The sequence below is a fragment of the Marmota marmota genome, unplaced genomic scaffold (genome assembly GCF_001458135.2).
Source record: "Marmota marmota marmota unplaced genomic scaffold, marMar, whole genome shotgun sequence".
NCBI lineage: Eukaryota > Metazoa > Chordata > Mammalia > Rodentia > Sciuridae > Marmota > Marmota marmota.
The window spans coordinates 41,458,406-41,483,419 of record NW_026000093.1 but is presented as its reverse complement, the minus strand read 5'-3'; the positions used below and the strand labels follow the sequence as shown (position 1 = coordinate 41,483,419).

The following is a 25,014-nucleotide window of genomic DNA, read 5'->3' as shown; positions in this document are numbered from 1 at the left end:
CTGGAGAAGAGGAATTCCATCTTATATACTTTCATATCTCTCACCATTGCTAAGAGTGACTTTTATTGGAAATCTAGAAACTTCTGTTCAGTGAGTATGTTCTTTTTCTCTTCCTGGGGATTGAACCCAGGAGCACTCTACTACTGAGTTATATCCCCAGTCTTTGAGATGGGTCTCACTAAATTGCTGAGGTTGGCCTTGAACTTGTGATACTGTTGCTTCAGTCTCCCAGGTGGCTGGGATTACAGGAATGCACCACTGCACCCTGCTCTTTCAATGTTTTAATTAAATTTATTAACAAGTTGGTGTGATTTTCAATAGGAGCAGGAATAAGAGGAGTTTGAAAATTAAAGATTTAAAAATAGTGTGAGATATGTTCCAAGCAATCAAACCCCTAAAGAATTATGATATAACATATATGAATATGAATATAGTCACATGCTGCATAGTGATGTTTTGGTAAATGATGGACTACATGTATGACAGGGATCCAGTAATATTATATCACCTAGAGAAATTATACTAGGCTTAGGTTGTGGGAGCATACTCTATGAAGTTTGCACAATTTAACAATGCATTTCTTAGGATGCACCCAGATATTAAGTGACATATGACTATATATAAATACTGATTTGCCAAAACAAATTTATGAAGGTATGCAGAACATTAAAATTATCAAGCAAATAAAACGGAAATATTCTATCTTTCCGGGAACAGTGCACACCTGTAATCCCAGCAGCATGGAAGGCTGAGACAGGAGGAGCAAGAGTTCAAAGCCAAGACTCAGCAACAGTGAGGCGCTAAGCAACTCAGTGAGACCCTTTCTCTAAATGAAATACAAAATAGGGCTGGGGATGTGGCTGAGTGATCGAGTGCCCCTGAGTTAAATCCCTGGTACCTAAAAAAAAAAAGAAAGAAATATCCTATCTTATTGTACATTAAATGGAATCCCACTTATATTTCACTGAAGGTTCATTTGCCATTTAAAAGCAATTTTTTAAAAATAAGGAGAGTAAAAGGATAAAAGAAACAAATAATAACCCTAAAGTCCTCAACAAGTTCTATTGCAAACTCAATGCACTTCAGCCACACTGAGCCCCATGTCATTTCCCCCAACAATGTGCCATGTTCCGTCTCACTGCAAAGTTTGTCATATGCTAGTCTCTCTACCTGGAATACTCTTCCCTCTTCTGTTTACCAACTTCACTCTTTCTTAACTTTCAGGTCTCACCTCAAGCATCTTTTCCTTAAGAGAGCCTTTCTGATCTCTTTAAACCAAATTCTGTTTTTTCAGCGTTCTCACCTCACCATTTACCTCTCCTTTAATCATTATGATATAATATAAATTTTAAAAAAATATTTATTTTTAGTTGTAGATGGACACAAAATCCTTATTTTATTTTATGTGGTGCTGAGGATCGAACCCAGGGTCTCAAACGTGCTAGGCGAGAGCTCTACTGCTGAGCCACAACCCCAGCTCTACCTTGGAACATTCAATGTTTTTGAACACATTAATGAATAATAAAACATCAGTTCACTATCCCATAAAGATCACCTGTAAACTCCAGTTATATAAGAAAATTTACAAGTTTTAAGTTATTACAAAGTTTTATGAATGTATTTTTGAATGTACCCACTTATTATCATTAGGAAGAAAAATCTTCGTAAAAAACAAACAGATAAAGTAAACTTACCCTTCTATAACCATTGCAAGAGAACCCAATAAAATAGTGTGAATTACATGATATATTATTTCTGGTCTTTCTCCAATTCGTCCATCTTCAAGAGTAACAGTTTCTTTCAGGGATTTACCACTATAGAAACGAAATGTTTTTTAATACCTTCAGAATATATATTTGAAAAATCAAAGATACACTATTTATCATCTTTGAAAGTCATACTTAAAATTTTAAACTTTTTATAATAAAAAAGTATAGATGGCTGGGTACAGTGGTGCACACCTATAATGCCAGCAATTTGGGCGGCTGAGGCAGGAGGATCACAAATTCGAAGCTACCATTTGCAACTTAGCGAAACCCAATCTCAAAAAGTTAAAAAAAAAAAAAAAAAAAGNCTGGGTTCAATCCCCAGTACCCCCCCCAAAAAAAGAAAAAAAGATGGTCCTTAAAATTTGAAAGTCTATTCTGCTAGTCAAATATCTAGCATATATCTCCAAGTCTTTGCTAATATCTTTTTTTCTAATTTTTTTTGTTATTGATGGACCTTTATTTTATTCATTTATTTATATGTGGTATTGAGAATTGAACCCAGTGCCTCACACATGACGCAAGTGCTCAACCACTGAGCCACAACCCTGGCCCTGTTAATATCTTTTAGAGCCTAAAGACAACTGACTCTAAGAAGACTGTGGATGAATTTTCAGACTACATATGAATTTTAAATTCCTTTTCCAAGACAAATTATGACTCACTTAACAATTACTAAGCCAATATAGTTAAATAATATAAATAAGATCTTAAGATCAAGAAATTACATAAAACCTTTCAAATATGATAAACAAATAGTTAAACACTGTAACAATTCAAAAATCACTTAAACTACTAGTTCATTTCAATTAGTAGAAGAAATCATTCTTAGATTCAATAAAATTTGAATAAATTACTAAATGAGTCTATAAAAATTTAACCTATTATTTAAATATTACTCCCATATGAAACCAGGACTCTACATATCTAAATGTATAAAACTAAACATAAATTTTTCTGATCAATAATAATGCCCAATGAAGAGAAAATAGAATTGGAAGCTCTAAACCAAATATAGAACTAGAGGGCATGGTGGTGCATACCTGAAGCTGAAGTCCCTGCTACTCAGGAGGCTGAGGCAGGAGGATTACTTAACTCCAGGAATTTAAGGCCAGCCTGGACAACACAGGACAACCCCATCTCTTAAGAAAATCAAAAATAAAAGAGGTAGGGTCTAGAGCATTCAGAAGGCCTTGGTTTCAATCCCCAGTACTAGAAAATACACACCCACATACATACAGAAAGGATATTGAAAGTAAATATTTTAGCTAGGCATGGTGGCAAATGCCTACAATCCTAGCAACTTGAAAGGCTGAGGAAGAAGAATGGCAAGTTCAAGGCCAGCCTCAGCAACTTAGCAAGACCCAAAGCAACCTAGTAAGACCCTATCTCAAAATAAAAAATAAAAAGGGCTGGGGATGTGGTTCAGAGGTTAAGCACCCTTTAGTTCAACCCCCAGTAAGTAACTAACTAACCAAATAAATTTAAATATCATATATTTCCATAACATATTAGTAATGGGATTGATTCTTAGAAGAACTTACTTAATTCTCCTAATAATAACTTGTGTCATAGAAAGAAGACAAATTATTAAGACTAAAATATAGAATGGTAATAAAGAAGATTGTGTCAATCGCAAAAAAAAATCTTGAGATGGTGCCTGGAGGGACTCTTGACAGAGGAGCCAATTCATTGTAAAATTCCTATTGAAGACAAAAAGCATGATATTAAAACCTCAATTGTTTAAGGTACTGGATATAAAAGTAATTTTTAAAATCTCAGTAAAAACTAAGATAAAACATATTTATTAAGTTGATTTACTTACAATAACAAGGTTCCATTTTTTATAAATAAAGATAACATTCATAACCCTCCTCTAGAAAGCACATACTTTCATCACAACTGCTCCAATAAATGTAAAACTGTTTATTTTTATTACCAAATAATATAACCATCTCTGAAGCCCAATAAATTCTGGGGGGATTTATGATTTCTATTTTTATCCAGAAGACAACAAAAAATTCAGCTATTAGGTGTCCCCCAAAAGTTCATGTGTGAGACAGTGCAAGAAGATTTACAGGTGAAATGATTGGGTTATGAGAACCCAATCAGTGAATTAATTCCTTGATAGGGATTAACTGGTAACTGAAAGCAAGTAGAGTGTGGCTGGAGGAGGTAGGTCACTGGGGGCATGCCTTTGGGGTTTATATTTTGTTGTGGTCAAGAGAGCTCTTTCCCTTTGCTTCCTCGTGTGATGTCCTTAGCTGTGTTCCTCTGTCATGCCCTTTTGCCATGATGTTCTGCCTTATCTTAAGCCCAGTCAGTCGTTTATGAATTGAGACCTCTGACACTGTGAGCCCCAAATAAATTTCTCCTCCTCAAATTGTTCTGTCAGGTCTTTTGGTCACAGCAGTGAAAAAGTTGACTAAAACTCCAACCTCTATGTCTACATTGATCAATATGACAGCTACTAGACACAGGAGGCTATGGAACACTTGAGATGTGGCTAATTCAAATTGAGAGATACTTTAAATACAAAAATACTCTGAAGATTTCCAAGAAAACAAAATGCAAAAAAGAACAAAATAACTTAACAACAATTCCTATAGTTTATACATTAATACGATATTTTCTATGTGCATTAAAGAAAATACATTATTACAACTAATCACTTGTTTCTTTTACTTTTTTAATATGGCTATTAGAAAATTACAATTATATACATGGTTCATACGATAAATGTAACTCAACAAGCACCCATTTTAAACAGTGATTTCTATTTAATAAGACAAAAATTATAAAATTTGAATTATACTCTTTAGAGCTATAAGAATTAAGATAAACTTTTTGACACTAAGGCTAAGTATGATCAATAACACTCCTAGTTACATGTATTTTTATATGTATCCTTACTTCTAATCCATCTCCAACCTCCAATCCTCAATTCCTAAATGAAGTGATGTTTAGGAGTGCTCAATGGACTGAAAATGCCTACACTTCACAAATCACTGAATTTAGGATAGAAGTTTTAAGTTTAACAATGTATCAGATACAGCTGTCTTTGTTTTTTTTGGTGTCAGGGATTAAACCCAGGGGCACTTAGCCACTGAAACACAATCTCAGCCCCCACTCCCCCTGCTTTTTTTTGCCTTTATTTTTATTTATTAATTTTATGTGGTGCTGAGGATTGAACTCAGGGCCTCGCACGTGCCAGGCAAGTGCTCTACTGCTCAGCCACAACCCTAGTCCCCCTTTTTGTTTGTTATTTTGAGATAGGGTCTTGGTAAGTTGCTGAGGGTCTTACTAAATTGCTGAGGCTGGCCTTGAACTTGCAATCCTCTTGCCTTGGCCTCCCTAGCTGCTGGGATTATAGGCATGCACCACCATGCCTAGTTTAGACACAGCAGTCTTAAAGGGGTTACCATCAAAATATCTTGCAGCACCAGGCATTATGGCACATGTTTGTAATCTCAGAGACCTGAAAGGCTGAGGCAAGAGGACTGAAAGTTCAAAATCAGTCTTAGCAATTTAGCAACGCTCATTTTTTTCCTATATATTATAACATCCCAAATTACTCATTTTCTAAGCAATATATAATTAGGTATATTGTCCTTCTATTGAGTATTTTGTTCCTTATTTTCTAAGTAAACTTACATAATCTAAAATCTAAACTTAGGTAAAATTACATAATCTAAAACTTACTTAGTCATATTTAGTCCAAATTTTACTTCAAGGAATTTCAGCATGTGTCCATTTTCTTTGTGTGGTACAAACATCTAAAAGAGAAAAACAGTAGTTTAACAAAGAAATACTAGCTATAGTTATAGCAATATACATTTTCCCTAATTATCAGAGACAGAAAATACAGCAGGACTACAAAAATATAAATTAAAATAATACATGGCAAAAATATGAAGCAAGATTACTGTAATAGATTAGATTGCTGAAAAAAGCAATCATATTACCTTATTATGCTTAAGCATAAAAATTATAATGGATAGTAAGAATATTTCGACCTTATTCCACCTGACTCAAGTAACTAATCAACTTTTCTGAATATTTTTTATTTGTCTTAAATTACTTACTACTAATTGGGTAATATTGACATTTTATTTCTTTTCTTTTTAATTTTTTTTTAGTTGTTGATAGACCTTTATTTATTTATACGTGGTGCTGAGAATCAAACCCAGTGCCTCACACATGCCAGGCAAGTGCGATACCGCTGAGCCCCAGCCCCAGCCCAATAATAACCATTTTAAATTAAATTGAAAACAAAGTGTATTTCCTTCCTTCCTTGCTCCCTCCCTCCCTCCCTCCCTCCTTCCCTCCCTCCTTCTCTCCCTCTTTATTTTATTTTTATGTGGTGCTGAGGATCAATCAAGCGCTACTGCTTGAGCCACAACCGCAGCCCCTTTCCCATGTTTTTGATNTCCCTCCCTCCCTCCTTCCCTCCCTCCTTCTCTCCCTTCCTTCCTTCCTTCCTTTGTTTAAAGTATATGGAGAAAAGAAAAGAATCCTATTTTCTCACCCAATGTGCTAGTGATAATCATTGTTCGACTCAAAATTGTGCTGATAACTAGGTGTGATGGTGCATACCTGTAATCCTAGCTACTTGGGAGGCAAGATGGAAAGATTACTTGAGCACAGGAATTTGAGTTCAGCAAGGGCAACACGGCAAGACTCCATATCAAATAAATAATTGAAAATTATACTATATAAACTCTATTACTTTGCTATCTTATTATTTTCATTAAAATTTATTAATATATTTCATTTTTCAACTCTACTACATGAAAATAAGACAGAGTTACTTACCTTCATTATAATATTCAATGTCACTGTCAGAGTGCACACCAAGTAAAAATTAATCACTTTCATTATTTTAGCTATAAAAGTTCCTTTCTTCACATTCAGCTATGGGGAAAAAATAATATGAAAAACGACTTAGTAATTTAGAAACTGCCAGGTATGGTGGTACATGCCTGTTAATTCCAGTCACTGGGGAGGCTGAGGCAGGGGGATCACAAGTTTGAGACTAGCCTCAGAAACTCAGAAATACCCACCTCAAAATAATAAATAAATGGCACATGCCTATAATCCCAGTGGCTCAGGAGGCTGAGGCAGGAGTATCCAAATTCAAAACCAGCCTCAGCAACTTAGAAAGTTTCAGAACAACTGAGCAAGACCCTGTCTCAAATAAAAAATAAAAAGAGTAGGGATGTATTTAAGTGCCTATGGGTTTAATGCTCAGTACCAAAAATAAAAAATAAAAATAAAAAAGGGCTTGGGATGTAGCTCAATGGTAAAGAACCCTTGGAGTCAATCCCTAGTACCACTGAAAAAAATTTTAATAAGAATGATAGAAAGGCAATGTTAATTACCTGAAGGCACTTAGTAAGCATTAAGGCTGCTACTAAACTTAATAAAGGAGATACCAATAAAGCTGGATTCTCAAACTGCAGTAAATATCCCAGAAAGAGAGAAAATATATAGATTTTATACACTTCATGAACCTGTTGGAACAAAAATAAAATGAGAATTAAGTAAATTTTATTGTATTTCTTTTTATTAGTTTTGTTTAGGATAGATCTGACTGCATTTGTACCATAAATTCTATACTACAAATTAAGAGTGTTATGAAATGTTTAATTTGTATTTTTAATGTTTTGGCTTATAATACCCTTGTCACTTTCTTCTTAGAACTCTCCAGAAACAAGGTAAGAAACTTCAAAATCCTAAATATTGAAATCAGACTAGAAGAACCTTCTTTAAGGTTCTTCATTTTGTTTACCCTAACCAAGTGTGTGAAAATATAGGGCCATGGAATATGCCATTGCAGAAAACTATTTTTATCTACATTTATGCTACATCTACATTTCTTCTTTTCCAGTTGGTTCCCCTTCATCAATAGAAAACGCTAGAAGCAAAGTGCAAGGCTGGACAAGGAAAGAGTAGCCTGCTCTTCCCTCTTGCTTCCTATTGTCTTAGGATTCCCCTGAGCCACATTTATGTAATACTTCTTTATCCCAACATCTATTCCTTCCTATTGAAGCTCTGAGTGCAGATGAAGTTGTTCCAACACTTGAAAAACCAACTTCATCACATCCTCCAGATTTAGAGACCCAGGACCTGCTGGCCAAACCTCTATCTTCAGAGACCTAAACTCCAACAACAAAGGCCCTTTATTTGAGCCCAGAGACACCACCAAAGCTAAGCAGTAGTCCTCCTCAGAATCCTGAGTTTCAGTTCCCTGGAGTCCCTCCTTTAATTTTTTGCACTTTAATAACTCCATATTCTTCACTTCACTCCTTTAGCACTAATGGTGGTAGCTACTTCCTGTAGTGACTACCTTCATGATACTTATTACCTCTTATTACCATTTCAATCAATCAATTAATAAATAAATGACTTTAAACTTGTTTAATAACTGTTTTTGGGGTTTTTTTTTTGGGGGGGGTGTATGGGTTTTTTTTCTGGAGCTGGGTAGTGAACTGAGGGCCTTGCCTGGCACACCCTCTGCCACTGAATGTTATCTCCAACTTGTTTAACAAATCATGTTAAATTCCCTCTGTTTAAATAACTTAAATCTTGATACTCATCAGGATTCTGAACCAGCTGAGTGTATGGGATGAATAAACAAAAGAAAGGTGTTAAGACACAACACTGCAAAAAAATGTATTCTCTGGGTTTAAATTCATCGTTTCAAAATGTCATCATACCTTGTCACTTTGGTCCACTGAAAAGATATCTAGCAGAAACAGAGATATTGCTTGAAGAAACAAGAGATAATGGCTATACTCCCACATCATCATAAAGGTGTAAGTTGAAGCACTCATCAACAAGTAGCAAAACCTCTAGGAAAAAAAAAAGAAAGAAACTATGTATCAGTAGCTTTATTATTATAAAACCCCATGAGTTTGTTACCTCAAAATTACATTTCTGTTACTGGGTCAACTTTAAGCCATATGAATTCTTCAAACTATTTTTAAATCACATAATTCTCACTAAATCCTTACAATAATAATAAGGCACTCTCTAGAGAAATCAACCATTTGTCCTTCAACATCCCATTGATTTTTTTTGGTATTAGGGACTGAACTCATGGGCACTCCACCACTGAGCCATATCCCCAGCCCTATTTTGTATTTTATTTAGAGACAGGGTCTCACTGAGTTGCTTAGTGCCTTGCTGTTGCTGAGGCTGGCTTTGAACTCATGATCCTCCTGTCTCAGCCTCCAGCCGCTGGGATTACAGGCATGTGCCACCACGCCTGGCAACATCACGTGGAAAAAATCTCAGTATGACAAAGAGAAAAAAATAAAAGAAGAAAAATCAGTACAAATATCCTTTATCCCCAAAGAGGTAAAGCAATAAATATAAGAAAATGGTGGCTTTTATTAGACTTGAATGGTGAGCTTTTGTTAAATGTGGAAGTAACTCTTTTCGCTCTGAAAATAATATTTTTATTTCCTTGGAGATTCATATTTTCCTAAAAACTATCATTTAAAGAATCTATGTGTCAGCCTAAACTAAGCCCTGATTTTTACTCTTTTCATTTCCTTTTAACAAAAGTATGGTCTTATCTTTTCCAATGCTTGGACTATAAAACATATAAACTCAGCTGTTTTCTTCTACCAAATACTAAACAGGAATTTCATTTCCCTTGCTTGAAATATTCCTGGATAAAATCAATTGTATCCTTCCAATGCCATCTCCCAAATGATCCCTTAGTGAGTAACCAAGTCTTTGACAAATCCATTGTTATGTAGCATATTTCAAACAACAGTCTTTCCTTCCTCTATGAATCTGCTCCGCACCCCCTCAATTTCTCCACTGGCTGGAGTGTCAAATGATCTTATTCTGATAAGAACATCAAAGGAACAGGACAATAAAGTCAATTAAGAAGGCTAAGAACTGTGTTCATTAAAACTAAATTTTTCATACTCAGCTGACTATACCCAATGACAAATTTTGGAGTAAGAAATACCCCAGTCATCAGCAGATAAAACAAACTTCCAGTATCCTGAAAAAAATTAAGACCAGAGAAGACTGGGGATGTAGCTTAGTGGTAGAATGCTTTACCTAGCATTCACAAGGCCCTGGGTTCAGTCCCCAGTACCAGGGGGAGAGGGTGAATTAAGACCAGAGATCAAAATGTAAGTGATGGCAAAATTCCATCTGCTGATCAAATAATTCCAACTACAAAGTTCAGAAAGGCTCCACATTGATAAAACACATAAGCTTCTGTTCTTCCTATCACCACAGCTATCTATAGGAAAAGTATCCTGGAAAACTTTGCTTTATTATTTTTAGTTATACATGACAGTAAAATCTATTTTGATATATTTATACAACATAGAATATACCTTACTCTAATTAGGATCCTAGTCTTGTCATGTACACAAGGCTGAGAGTTACCATGGTGTATTCATACATATACATAGGAAAGTTATACCACTGTCTTTTGGAAAGTTTTTAAAGTGGAATCACCAGGACTATAATAACCAGGCCTTTAAACCATCAACCCCAGAGAAACCAGTTTCAGAAATCAATAAAGGATAAAATCTTGATCCAGCCCAATTAACCTACTGGCCATATGGAAATTACTTTGGGGATTCTGGGGAAAAGCTACAACACAATAAACAAAAATATTGATGCTAAGAATCTATTCTCAAATAATATGCAGCAAAAATAAGCCATGCACATAGAAATATTGTCAAACACATTTGGACACTTAGCTAAGTTTTTCCTTTCCCTGAATAGTTTCAAAGTTCTCTGTACAGTCTTGTTCACCCCTTGCTCAATTTCTTAAAAGTATTCCTTACTGTGCCTGGAGTGTGAAAACACACACACACGCACATATGTATGTGTATGTATACATGCACACATATATGATGTAAGTGTACATAATATGTATGTGTGTGTATATACACACACACACACACACACACACACACATATATATGTGATATAAGTGACACATTAAATAGATTTCAGTAATCAACCAGATAACTGCACTAAAGATCTGAGCTTGTATAACCTCATGCAACAACTGGGATTACAGGATCTAGACTCAAGAATGGGAGGAAAAGCACAAGATATTTGATTTTAAAAGTTCAAGTGATTGGAATGCTACTGAGCAATGACAATAATAAGTACTGACACATGTAACTCAGATGGAGCAAAGCATAATGAAAAACAATCCAATCTCAAAGGGTTACATACTTCTTGATTCCATTTTTCTAAACTTTCAAAGTGACAAAATTATGCTGATAGCAGATCAGTGATTGACAATATTAGAGTGAGAACATGTGACTATAAAGAAGTAATATGAAGGAGTCTCTTGAGGATAATGGGAAAACTCCGTACCTTGATTTTTAATGATGGTTTCTCAAATCTACATATGTGATAAAAATTCATACAACTATGCACCCTTCACCCGAAAGGGAGCACATGCAAAACCTGTTGAAATCCAAAGGTCTGTACCTGAATTAATAGTACTGTATCACTGTCAAATCCTGGTTTTGAGAATGTATTGTGTTATTATTATTGAGGGAAGATGAGTGAGGAGTACATGAAAATTCTCCATACTATTTTTGTAATTTCTTGTGAATCTTAAGCTTATTTAAGCTAAAAATACAGAGAGGGAAGGGATGTAGAATGAACATAATTGAAATATTAGGCAGTTTTGTTTCTTGAAAAACCGGGTTGTTAAACTGAAAGAGTTAAGAATATACCTTAGTTAAGCCCCCCCCCACCCCCGCACTGTATTTTTTATAGATGCCTTGATATTCTTACTCTTCTGTTCCTTTTTTTTTTTTTTTTTTGCAGTGCTGGAGATTAAGCCCGGGGTCTCTTGCATGCTAGGCACATATTCTACCACTGAGCTATATCCACAACCCTTATTCTTATCCTTTTAACACTTACATATTGATATGTTGCTCTTATTGTATACTCTTCTGGACCAGATGAGTTACTGGCTAGTTATATAAGTTATAAATACAATTCTGCCCTCCTGCCCCATTATTTTAACATTAAGAGAGAAAAAGAGAGTGGGGAGTTGGAGATACTATGGATTACTTTCAAATCGCGAAAATGAATTGTGGTTAAATTAAAAAAGAAAAACAAAAAATAAAACTATAAACTGATCCTGGATTCTTTTAAACACAGAAGGTCCTTTTCCAGGTAGATTTAGAAGCCACATGTGAGGGAAGATTACTGTGCTAGAAGATGGAAGAAACTGGCAGGAGAGAGTAGAGATCTTCCTACCTCTATCTGAAAACTCTCAATTTATACTTTGTGTTAATAAAATAGAACAAATGGTCAGATACAGTGGCACATGCCTGTAATTCTAGCAGCTTCTCCTGAGGCAGGAGGACTGCAAGCTCAAGACCAGCCTCAGCAACTCAGGAAGACCCTAAGCAACTTGATGAGATCTTGCCTCAAATGTAAATAAATAAACTAAGGGCTGGGGATGTAGCTCAGTGGTTTCGCACCCTTGAGTTTAATCCATAGTGCCCCTCACACCTCAAAAAGGAAACAAATTAGGACAATGCATAGCACAATAATATGGCAATGAAAAAGGATACTCTGAAAAATAATATAGTTTAGGAAAAACTCCTTTTAAAATAATTAAACCTTTTTTAGGCAACAGAAGTTACCTAAAAAGGTAGTAAAAGGAGCATAGGCATTTTGCTGTGCTAAACTGTCTTATTCAAAAACTGAAGAACTATTCTTCCTTAGGAGATAACTCATAATCTAACAGAAAAATACTCAATTATAGACTCTGTAACTTCTATACAAAATATTCTTGTTCAAAGGCTCCTTATTAAAAAAAAAAGGAAAATTACATATCTGCAATATGTTCATGTTACTTTACATACAAAGAAAACTAGTTATAGAAATTAAATAATAAAATTTGCTAAGCTCAGGACACTTGTCACCACTGAAAGGAAAGAACAGTATTTGTTCAGAGATTTCAAAAAGGAACCAGTAGTACATCCTGTGTCTGAGACAAAGGCCTCTTAATAGAGACCTTTTCTTAGTCCCTCTCGTCTCCTTTCATAGCCAGGAATTCTTAACTCAAGATCAACAGAACAAAGGATCCCTACATTTTAGTCAGTCTCTACTAGTTGCCTTTGTAATCACATTCATTTTATTTTATGCATTTAAAATCTTTTTTCTGAGACAGGGTCTGTAAGTTTCATTCAATTGCAAAAAGGTTTGTGGCAACAACCAAGTAAGAATCTAAACTATCTGGGACAATTGCCTGAAACTTTCTTTTCTTTCTTTCTTTTTTTTTTTTTTAGTTATAGTTGGACACAATACCTTTATTTTATTTATTTATTTTTATGTGGTGCTGAGGATTGAACCCAGGGCCTCGCACATGCTAGGCGAGTGCTCTACCTCTGAGCCACAACCCCAGCTCGCCTGAAACTTTCGCTACTCTACCTACATCTCAGTCACAGAAAACATGTGCGTAAACAGAATATGCAGTGCTATCAGCAAAGTTTACACAGCTGTAATCTGTGGTCACTCTTCATATCTTCATTAATATTTCTTTAAATATTAATAATATTCAATTAAATTATATATCTGTAAAGTTCCAAGAGAAGTAGTAAAATACCAGTGAGATGGGCTGATTTTCAAAATAAGATATTCCTCATGTATTTGTCTAATAACTACATTAAAAAATATAACATCTTTGTTTTCCTAAAAATAATTTGCTGTCAGTCAATTACAGAACAACATTATACAAAAACTACCTAGTTATATCCTTTATTATGTAGTATCTGGGCCTAACTTAATATAACTTAATTATGACTAACTTAAAAATTATGTACCACATTTGTAATACATCAGAATTAACTATGATGGATCAGATTTGTGTCTTACCTCTGCATAAGAATTTAAGTTGCATTTTAAATAGCCTGTAAGTGCAGCAACTTGACAGGCGAAATATGGTAGTGCCCAGTTTTCTCTTAAAGGAATGGAGTATTCAATTCTTGTTGTATCTACCCTAAAATAAACCACAAATGAACAGCAAAATAAGACATTGTATATGTGTAAAACTATACTTTTCAAAGCACTTTCACACATATCTCATTGTTCTCAACAACAATACTGTGAGGTTACCTATGTAGCATTTTGGGGCAAATTAACGATTTCCCCACCCCCACTCCCCAACCAAGAGGAAGAATGCTTCTGTGTTCTACTTGGTGAACCGATGGGCCTTGGTGAAAATGTGCAAACGGCATGCCTTTTCTGGGTGGATATTACCCCAAGCTAAAGCACACTGATCTGCTCCTCCCTTCCCTTCTATTAACCAGATGGCTGTCCTTCTCTAGAGCACAATCTGCATTACATAATCGGTGGCCTGGCAGCTCCAAAGTTCTTACTTGCCTTTACAAAGGAATATGAACCTCAGAGATATGATGTGACTTAATCGTATGCTAGTAGGTGGCATAAATGGGATTATAATGCATACCATTTGATACCTAGTTCAATAATGTTTTCCATTAACAGGCTACCTGAAATTAACTTCATAGTAGTTTTTATATATATATATCTAAATGCTGAAGTCTGGCTGGGCAAAATAACCGGGGGGTGACAAGCAACTTGTGAAGGTTGATACAGCAGGAGCCGTTTTATTGCGAGATATCAGAGGTATTTAGACCTAACTGAATACACAGCTTGTTTCAATTTAGCATCATCCAGTTACAGCAATCAGTCATTAAGGAATCCTCATCATCTTAATAATTATACATAGCTTAACTTCTTTAACATCATTAGATACAGCAGTCAGTCATTAAGGAATCTCCATCATCTTAATGGCTCGCTGGCTTACTTCTCAAACCACTCCTTCTGGCAAAGTGCCAGGCGCCATCTTGACTTGTCTGCAGTTCTCAACATCTAAAGACTTTTTAAAATTTCCAGAGACGTGGGGTGCGATGGCACACACCTGTAATTCCAGCAGCTCTGAGCCACAAGTGAAAAATTGTGTTCTATAAAGGCTGAGGCAGGAGGATCACAAGTTCAAAGTCAGCCTCAGCAAAAACTAGGCATTAAGTAACTCAGTGAGACCCTGTCTCTAAATAAAACACAAAATAGGGCTGGGGATGTGGCTTAGTTGTTGAGTACCCCTGAGTTCAATCCCTAATACCAAAAAAAAAAAAAAAAATTCCAGAATCAAAGATATAGAAATGTCTTTGTAAGTTCCTCCTAAGTTCGTCCTGTCAATTTTTATTAAGAGCTTTTTGTATCCTTCGTATATCATCACACCACAATGGGACTTCCTTTCCAAAAATCACCAAATTTGGCTCTCTTACAACTTAATGGCTATTTATCACACAAAAACAAAGTTTTTTTTGCTTGTTTTTTTGTTAATTTACGAGAATTGGTGCATTACTAAGTAAAAGAGATGGCAAATTTTTACCCTTTGCACATCAGATAAAGCACTAATCTCTAGGGTATATAAAGAACTCAAAAAGCTAAACACTAAAAAAAACAAATAACCCAATCAATAAATGGGCCAAGGGATATACAATCAATCAACAAATATATGAAAAAATGATCATCATCTCTAGCAATTAGATAAATGAAAATTAAAACTACTCTTAAGATTTCTCTCACACACACACACACACACACACACACACACAAAAAAAAGATTTCACCTCACTCCAGTTAGAATGGCAACTATTAAAAATACAAACAACAATAAGTGTTGGTGAGGATATGGGAAAAAAGGCACACTCATACATTGCTGGTGACACTGCAAATTGGTGTGGCCGATATGGAAAGCAGTATGAAGAATCCTTGGAAAACTGAGAATAGAACCACCATTTGACCCAGCTATCCCACTCCTCAGTCTATACCAAAGGTCTTAAAAACAGCATACTACAGGACACAGCCACATCAATGTTTATAGCAGCACAAGTCACAATAGCTAAACTGTGGAACCAACGTAGATGAATGGATAAAGAAAATGTGGTATATATCCACAATGGAATATTACTCAGCAATAAAAGAGAATAAAACCATGGCATTTACAGGTAAATGGATGAAGTTGGATTATATAATGCCAAGTGAAGTTAGCCAATCCCCCGAAAACAGGTGCCAAATGTTTTCTCTGATACAGGAGGCTGATTCATAGTGGGGTTGGGAGCAGGAGCACGGAAGGATTAGACAAACTCTAGATAAAACAAAGGGGTGGGAGGGAAAGGGAAGGGACATGGGGATAAAAAAGATGGTGGAATGAGACGGACATCATTACCCTAAGTACATGTATGAAGACACAAATCGTTTGAATATACTTTGTATACAGCCAGAGACATTAAAAATTGTGCTCTATATGTGTAATATGAATTGTAATGCATTCTGCTGTCATATATAACAAATTAGAATAAAGAATAAAAAATAAATAAATAAAAATAAAATGATTCTCTCCCTCTTTATTTTATTTTTATGTGGTGCTGAGGATCAATCAAGCGCTACTGCTTGAGCCACAACCGCAGCCCCTTTCCCATGTTTTTGATTGGTGCATTATAGTCGTACTTAATGATGGTATTTGTTGTTACATATTTATACATGCACACATTATGAGAATATAATTTGGCCAGTATCAGTCCCCAGCACTTCTCCAGTCCCTCCCCTTGATCCCTTTCCTCTACTGATCTCCCTTTGTTTTACATGAGATCCACCCTCACCTTTTTCCTTTTTCTTCTCAGGCTTCTGCATATGAAAGAAAATACAAGCCAGCATGATGGCCCATGCCTGTAATCCCAGCAGCTGGAGAGGCTGAGACAGGAGGATCACCAGTTCAAAGCCAACCTCAGCAAAATCGAGGCACTAAGCAACTCAGTGAGAACCTGTCTCTAAATAAAATACAAAATAGGGCTGGGGATGTGGCTCAGTGGTTGGGTGCTTATGAGTTCAACCATAGGTACCGCCCCCCAGCCCAAAAAAAGGAAAAAAAATACAGTCCCTTGGCCTTCTGAAATTGACTTATTTTGCTTAACATAATGCTCTCTAGTTCTATCCATTTTCCTGCAAATGACATATTTCATTTTTTATGGCTGAATAAAACTCTATTGTGTATATATACCATATTTTCTTTAACTATTCATCCCTAAAGCTCAGGAAATAATGCTAAGAGTTAATAAATGGGATGGCATCCGATTAAAAAGCTTCCGCACAGCAAAGGAAAACAATTAGAAATGTGAAAAGAAAATCTATGGAAATGTTTGTTAGCTACTCTGATGATTAATATCTAGAATATATAAAGAACTCAAAAAGCTTTACACCAAAACAAAAATCAAATAACTCAAATAATAAATGGGCAAATGAATTAAACAGACATTTCTCAAATGAATCAATAATTATTTATGTTAAAAGTAACCAATGAGTTCTGCTTATGAAGAAAAATTACACTTTTGAAGAGTGAATAATGTAGCCAAAAAACAGAAAAATGTAATTTTATAAACCCTAATAAAACTACTACATTAGGCAAAGATTATCAACTCATGTCACAACCCTTAGGTAAACGGTTAGTAGCTAAAAGAACATTTCATTTATTGTCATAAATACCACAGTTTATTTTCTAGCCTCATATTCAAGAGGGATGAACTATATATCATATAACTTTTAATGTTAACATGAAAAATAATCTACAATATAATATATTCTAACCTGAACTGTTTATTCCCCCCACCTTTTTTTGTTTGCTAGGTACTGGGGATTGAACCCAGGGGCACTTTACCACTGAGCCACATCCTCAGACCTTTTTATTTTATTGTGAGACAGGTTCTCACTAAGTTGCTAAGGAAGGCCTCAAACTTGTGATCCTTCCACCTTGGCTTCCTGATTCACTGGTATTACAGGCCTGTGCCACCATGCCTGGCTCAACTACTTTGAACTCATCAAAGCCACTCAAATTTTCAGAGTATGCCTGTAATTCCAGTGGCTTGGGAGGCTGAAGCAGGAGGATCAAGAGTTCAAAGCCAGCCTCAGCAAAAGCAAGGTGCTAATAAGTAACTCAGTGAGACCCTGTCTCTAAATAAAATACATAATAGGGCTTGGGATGTGGCTCAGTGGTTGGGTGCTAAATGACACTAAATGATCCAACAAGAGAAATTCAGAAAGTAGGACATTCTACAGAATAGTTGACTTGATCTCTTACCCATTAAAAAAAAAAAAAAACTAAAGTAGATAAAAGAGAATTAAGGGATATATCAATGATGTAATATGTAGTCCTGGATCAATTACTGGTTTAGATGAACACATTATATAGGACATTTTGAAGTCAAACAGGTAAACTATAATAAGGACTGAGTATTAGATAAGATAAAAAGTGAGCTGCAGGTATAGCTCAGTGATAGAGCACTTGCCTAGCATGTATGAGGTCTTGGGTTCAATCCTTAGCACCATTATAAATAAATAAATAGATAGATAGATAGATAGATAAATAAATAAATAAAAGTAAAAGTAAAAAAGGTAAATACTTGAATAAAATTAGCACATGAAACAGTATGTGTAACATATCACATTTTTAATTTTTTTTTTTTTTTTTTTAGTTGTAGATGGACACAATCTCTTTATTTATTTTTATCTGGTGCTGAGTATCGAACCCAGTGCCTCACATGTGTGAGGTGGGCGCTCTACCACTGAGCTACAGCCCCAGCCCTATATCACATTTTGATTAAAAAATGTATAGATACAAATACAAGAATTCAAAAACACATTCATACAGAAAAAATCCAAAAGAATATAAAAGAATACACCTCAATTATAAACAATGATAAGTGATCTCTAGGTGGTAGAAATGTGAAGTTATTGTTTTATATTTTCTGGTCTCCCTTTTCCACATCATACATAGATCTCTTTTAAATAATAAAGTATAGTGTATCTCTGTGCTTTTAAAAAGAAACATACTTTACCCACAAAGCTGGATAGCTATACTTGAAAACTTCTAAGGAAGATCTAAAAAATCCTTTATAATACATTATTGTCAGCCTATGATGCTAAATATAAACAAAGTCCAGTAAGAAATACAGTTCTTAGTGTTGAATTTCAATAACTTAAAAGTTAAAAGCATCAATTTTATCATCTGACAACTGCCTAAAGAAAAGAAAATGTACAACAGAAAAAACATCTCATTTCTAAAAATGTAATCATATTAAGTACTATGGGTGGGGGTAGAAGTGCTATGGGTGGAAAAAAAGCATGCCTATCCTACAATAAATTATTTTATGATATGACCAATACTAGGAAAATTTTATTATTACAAATGAGCCTTCCTTCTCATTGAAACCCTCTCCCCAACTAAAGAGCTGAGGCTCCTTGGATAACAAAAGGGATGGTTCTATTAATTAGAAGTGTACTTCTAATTAAAAGTATACTTTAATTATCAAAACTTTATCGATTTGTATAGAGTCCTTATCTATGGTAATTAACTTAATAAGCAATGTATATGATGTCCCTTCCTCCTTTCTAAGAAGCTGTACCATTAATTTTAAATGAAAGAGAAGAGACATATCTATATATGCCAATGTTTCTATTTCTATAAAAGAAGAGATACAAAACTGGTAAATTACTTTTCAACTGTTATGTAACAAATGACCACAAATGTAGTAACTTAAAACAACACAAATTTATTATGTCACAAAGGCCAGCAGAGTATAGTTGGATTCTCAGAGTTGCACTAAACTAAAATCCAGGTATCATTCAGAGCTACAGCTCTCATCAGAGAATTATAGTCCTTTTTTCAGGCTGGGTATCAAATCCAGAGCCTCACACATGCTAGGCAAGCACTTGCCATATTCTTAAAAGTTCACTGATTGTTTAAAGAATTCATTTTCTCCTTCAAGTCAGCAATCGCACAGCAAATTTTTCTCATGCTTTGAATCTCTCTGACTTCCCCTTCTATACCAGATGAAGAAAGATCTCTGCTTTTAAGGTCCACAGGGTAATTTTCCACTTTTAAGGTGGTAAGCTAAGTCATAATACAATCACAAGAATGATTCTTCAGCATATTCATAGACTTGGGAATTAGGGTGGGGAATCTGGGGGATAGGGAACATTTTCAGAACTCTACTATTGTCACAAAAAATTATAAATATTAATTAAAAATACCTTTCTTACCTATTAATAATAAACCATGCAACAGTAAGCATTCCTGCTAGCCACGTTCCACTCATAAGCCAACTTGTAACAAATAATGCAGTAACATATATTCCTTGCAATCCAAAAACAATGCCAATATAGAAATAAACTGGCTCAATCATCTCCTAAATGGAAACAACAAAGGGAGTGATAATAGTACGACATTAAATAATTTGAAGATTTGTAAATATGTGAGAAAATAGATATTAAGATCAAAACAAAAATACATACATTGCTACCAGTTGCTTGATATAAAACGCTGGCAATAAGTTCTGGATATAGAGACATTTGCTGTACTGCATTTATAGTCTTCAGAGATACAGTTTTGTTATTATGTGTCAGTTCGTAAACACCTAAAAACAGTTTTGTTATTGTTTATCTGTTTGTAAAAATCCAAAGATATATTTTTCTCCAGAAAATTTTTTTTAATTTTACAACAGTCAAATAAACATATCTTTAATTAGTCATCAAATATTTAATGTTATAAAGAAAGATTTGAAAATGTAATGCTCAATGCTTTATTTTTCCAATTTTTAAAAATTAAGTACAATAAGGAGAAATGTCTATATTCTGAGACAAATCCCCATACTCTGAGATTCCAGTATTGAAGAACAATGATCTGTATAAGAAAAATATTGTTATTACAAATTCATACCTCTTTCAAATGAAGGTGCCTTTAACATATCTTTATAGTAGGAGTAATAAATAGCACTGTCACCCTGAAATGTGATTTCCCGTTCAAGCTCCTAAAATAAAATGAAATGAGTATTTAAATAATAGTATCTGAAGTTTAAGCTGTCTTCTTCCCTTCTCACTTTCTAAATGAACATGATATTTGTTTACTCTTTTATTAAAAAACATCTTTGGCCTGTGCAGTAGCACACGCCTATAATCTCAGCGTCTTGGGAGGTCGAGGCAGGAGAATTGTGAGTTCAAAGCCAGCCTCAGCAAAAGCAAGGCACTAAGAAACTCAGTAAGACCCTGTCTCTAAATAAAATACAAAATAGGGCTGGGATGTGGCTCAGTGGTCAAGTGCCCCTGAGTTTAATCCCTGATACTCAAAAATAAAGAAATTAAAATAAAATAATAAAAAACATCTTTGAATTTTTTTAAGCACTAGTGGTCATATTATAAGGAAGTTAAAACTATTCAATAACTTTGGGTCATTTTAATGAAATACCTGAGGTTTCAAATGGATTACAACTCATAAGTCAATATCTGTTTTATACGTAAGGAAACTTTAGAAGGAAAACCAAAAGAATGCCCTAAAAATAGCAAGAATAGGGCTGGGGATGTGGCTCAAGCGGTCGGGCGCTTGCCTGGCATGCGTGCGGCCCAGGTTCGATCCTCAGCACCGCATACAGACAAAGGTGTTGTGTCCGCCAAAAACTAAAAAAAAAAAAAAAATATTAAAAATTTCTCTCTCTCTGTCTCTCTCTTAAAAAAAAAAAAAAAACAACTTAAAAAAAAATAGCAAGAATAATAAGGCCGGTAAAAACAAATGATAATTGAAGTATCAGAGGTCTATAATAAAAAGATAAATTTAAGAGGCTCAGGTTGTAGCTCAGTGGTAGAGTGGTTGCCTAGCATGTGTGAGGCACTGGGTTTAATCCTCAGCACTGCATAAAAAAATGAATGAATATTTTTTAAAAAAAGATAAGTTTAAGAAGAAACTGATATTTTCTCTCTCTCTTTTTTGCGGGGCTTCTGGGATTGAACTCAGGGCACTCAACCACTGAGCCACATCCCCAGCCCTATTCTGTATTTTATTTAGAGTCAGGGTCTCACTGAGTTGCTTAGCGCGCCTCGCAGTTGGTGAGGCTGGCTTTTTTTTTTTTAATACATATTTTTTTTTTTTAGTTGTAGTTGGATACAATATCTTTAATTAATTTATTTATTTTTATGTGATGCTGAGGATCAAACCTGGGGCCTCACCCATGCTAGGCAAGCGCTCTACTGCTGACTCATAACCCCAGCAGGCTGAGGCTGGCTTTGAAGTCAAAATCCTCCTGAGCTGCATGCACCACCGCACTCAGCAAGAAACTAATATTTTTTACTACTATTGATATCCCTATGTATCCAAAACAGAAAGTTCTTAATTAGTACTTTTTAAGAGCAGCAGATATTTAAACAGTTCTTTTCAAATAAATTTTCAAAAATATACGTAAGATTTAAAATTCCTAATATTAAGTTTTGGAGAATCAAGAATGTAGTAGTCAAAATGTACAATGACTTGCATTTTTTATGAAGAATCAAACTACTTTACAATCTTTAAAAATAAAACCTGATTTTCATGCACAATACAGATTAGGCATCTTGATTCCAAAAAATCTGAAATCCTACATTTCAAAATTAGAAACCTTGAGTGCCAACATAATGCCACCAAGTAAAATATTTCATATTTAACCTCATGTGATGAGTTGCAGTCAAAATGAGGCGCACTAAATACTGTTTAAAATTACTCAGGCTATGTGTATAAAATGTATATGAAATATAAATAAATTCTGTTTTTAGACTTGTGTCCTATTCCTAAGTCTATATATAACTCATTATGTATATGTAAAAAAAAAAAATTTTTTTTTTAATCCAACATCTGAAACACTTCTGGTCCTGAGAATTTCAGATAAGAAATACTAAATCTCTATTTATCAATTAATACAATTATTTTAAAAAGTTAGTAAGAGTAGTTTTCCAAAATTCTGAATTTCCTAAGATGTTAATTGGTGCTACTTAAAAAAAAAAAAAATCTGTAGTTAAGTTTTAATACAGGCTGGATCAAACAAAGTTACATGAGTTTCTTTACTGCAAGACTGTTCAGTTTGGGCATATATCATGCTATGAATCTCCAAGAGGAAGTCTTTCCAAAGTCTACTTAACCACTGAATACTCCCCACCCACACACATTTCCCATTTAGAGCATAACTGTGAGGGCTAGGGGTATAGCTCAGCAGTAGAGTGCTTGCCTAGCACACACAAGACATTGGGTTTGATCCCCGGTCTCACACAAAAAATAGTAAAAGACTGCAAGAAAGCATGCTATCATCCAGATATTTCTGTCCCCCATACCCCATATTGATATGTTGAAACCTAATCCCCAGCGTAATGCTATCTGGAAGTGGGCATTTGAAATTAGTGCCTTAATGAAAAAGGCCCAAGAGAGATTCCTCACCTTTTCTCCCTTCTGCTACCTAAGGACATACAGCAAAAAGATAGTTGGCTATGAAACAAGAAGCAGGTCTTCACCAGACACTGAATTTGCTAGTGCCTTACCTTGGACGTCCAGTCCCAATTTATCATGCTTTACTATATAACAGCCCAAATGGACTAAGACAGAACTTACTAACCTCAATAAATTTCATTGAAATGATTTTTTTGAATGGAAAGATTTATTTCTCCCCAAAATTTCAAAGATGAAACTTTTAATTGGTGGTTCTTAAATTTACTGTACATGTGAAATACCTATAGACCTTCAAATAATGTAGATTCTGATTCTATATGGGGCCTGAGAATCTGCAATTCTAAACAAGCTCCCAGACACTGCTAATGCTTCTGGCCCATACATAATACTTTGAAAAACAAGGTTCTTGATGAGTGTCTGCTATATTTTTAAACCTTTGGTTGTTCCCAGTTCTGCTACACAATAGCATTGCCTAGAAATATTTTTTGAAATACTGATACTAGCCACTCCCCATTCCTTCCTACCAACCCAACAATCTAAAAAGGAAGGTTATTTTTTTGATAGCTTCCTGGATGATTCCATTGTACACCTAGTATTAAGAATTATTTATCTATATAACAATTTTAAGGAAAAAGTATATGCTACAGTTACAGCTAAATTAATACAGGTATAGTCAGTAATCTTTCAGTTAAATGTTTTGGTGGTGTTAAAATAAATCAAAGTTTAAAAACATTTAGTCAGCTTAACTACTTGCTCAAAAATAAGAACAGTGGGGTTGGATTATGGCTCAGCTGGAGAGTGCTTGCTTAGCATGTGCAAGGCCCTGGGTTCGAGCCTTAGCATCACATAAAAATAAATAAAATAAAGGTATTATGTCCAACTACAACTAAAAATAAATATTAAAAAAAATAAGAACAATGACAAAATCCAGTTTGAGCTCAAAAATTTAAAAACTCGATAAAGTCAAGCGACCTTTGAAAGCAATAGTTTAATGCTGAAACTTCCACAAATTATTTCTAAAATGTGAGCTACCAATACAACTAAAAGGCTGACTAAACTCCTTAATATTTCATTGTTATTAAAAGTCCCTGTAAAGGAACACAGCCACATCAATGTTTATAGCAGCACAATTCACAATAGCTAGAATGTGGAACCAACCTAGATGCCCTTCAATAGATGAATGGATTAAAAAAATGTGGCATTTATACACAATGGAATATTACTCAGCACTAAAAAATAACAAGATCATGGCATTTGCAGGCAAATGGATGGCATTAGAGCAGATTATGCTAAGTGAAGTTAGCCAATCCCTAAAAAACAAATGCTGAATATCTTCTCTGATATAAGGAGGGTGACTCAAAATGGGATAGGGAGGAAGAGCATGAGAAGAAGACTACCACTAAAAAGGGAAGAGAGGTGGGAGGGAAAAGGAGGGAGAAGGGGAGTTGCACGGAGATGGAAGGAGAAACTCATTGTTATACAGAATACATGTATGATGTTGTAATGAGAAAAAGAAAAAAAAAGTGTGTCACATTAGACTGGATAGAGAGAAATGATGGGAGGGGAGGGGAGGAGTAGGGGGGATAGGAAGGGCAGCAGAATAGAATAGACATTATGATTGATGTATGTACATTCCACGTATGTATTATATGTCAAAATACATTCTGGGGCTGGGGATGTAGCTCAAGCAGTAGCACGCTCGCCTGGCATGCGTGCGGCCCGGGTTCGATCCTCAGCACCACATACAAACAAAGATGTTGTGTCCGCCAAAAACTAAAAAATAAATATTAAAAAAATTCTCTCTCTCTCTCTCTCTCTCTCTCTCTTTAAAAAAAAATACATTCTGCTGTCATGTATGACTAAAAAAAATAAAAATAAATCATATGGTTAAAAAAAAAAAAAAAAAAG

At 34.9% G+C, this 25,014-nt stretch overlaps 1 protein-coding gene across 5 annotated transcripts in view; it reads right to left on the bottom strand.

Annotated features, from left to right (window-relative positions):
- Window positions 1–25,014, bottom strand: part of Dpy19l4 (dpy-19 like 4) — a 68,727-nt gene that overhangs the window by 26,743 nt on the left and 16,970 nt on the right. For 4 of the 5 annotated variants that reach the window (XM_048782818.1, XM_015485970.2, XM_048782819.1 and 1 more), the window contains exons 4-13: window positions 20,584–20,674; window positions 20,160–20,281; window positions 19,908–20,053; window positions 13,662–13,785; window positions 8,486–8,620; window positions 7,148–7,279; window positions 6,582–6,680; window positions 5,469–5,542; window positions 3,311–3,469; window positions 1,695–1,814 (exon numbers count right to left, since the gene is read on the bottom strand). In XM_048782818.1, coding sequence (XP_048638775.1) covers window positions 1,695–1,814; window positions 3,311–3,469; window positions 5,469–5,542; window positions 6,582–6,680; window positions 7,148–7,279; window positions 8,486–8,620; window positions 13,662–13,785; window positions 19,908–20,053; window positions 20,160–20,281; window positions 20,584–20,674 — 1,202 coding nt within the window. The remainder of the gene's footprint in view (window positions 1–1,694; window positions 1,815–3,310; window positions 3,470–5,468; window positions 5,543–6,581; window positions 6,681–7,147; window positions 7,280–8,485; window positions 8,621–13,661; window positions 13,786–19,907; window positions 20,054–20,159; window positions 20,282–20,583; window positions 20,675–25,014) is intronic. The other variant, XM_048782820.1, reaches the window with a different exon arrangement.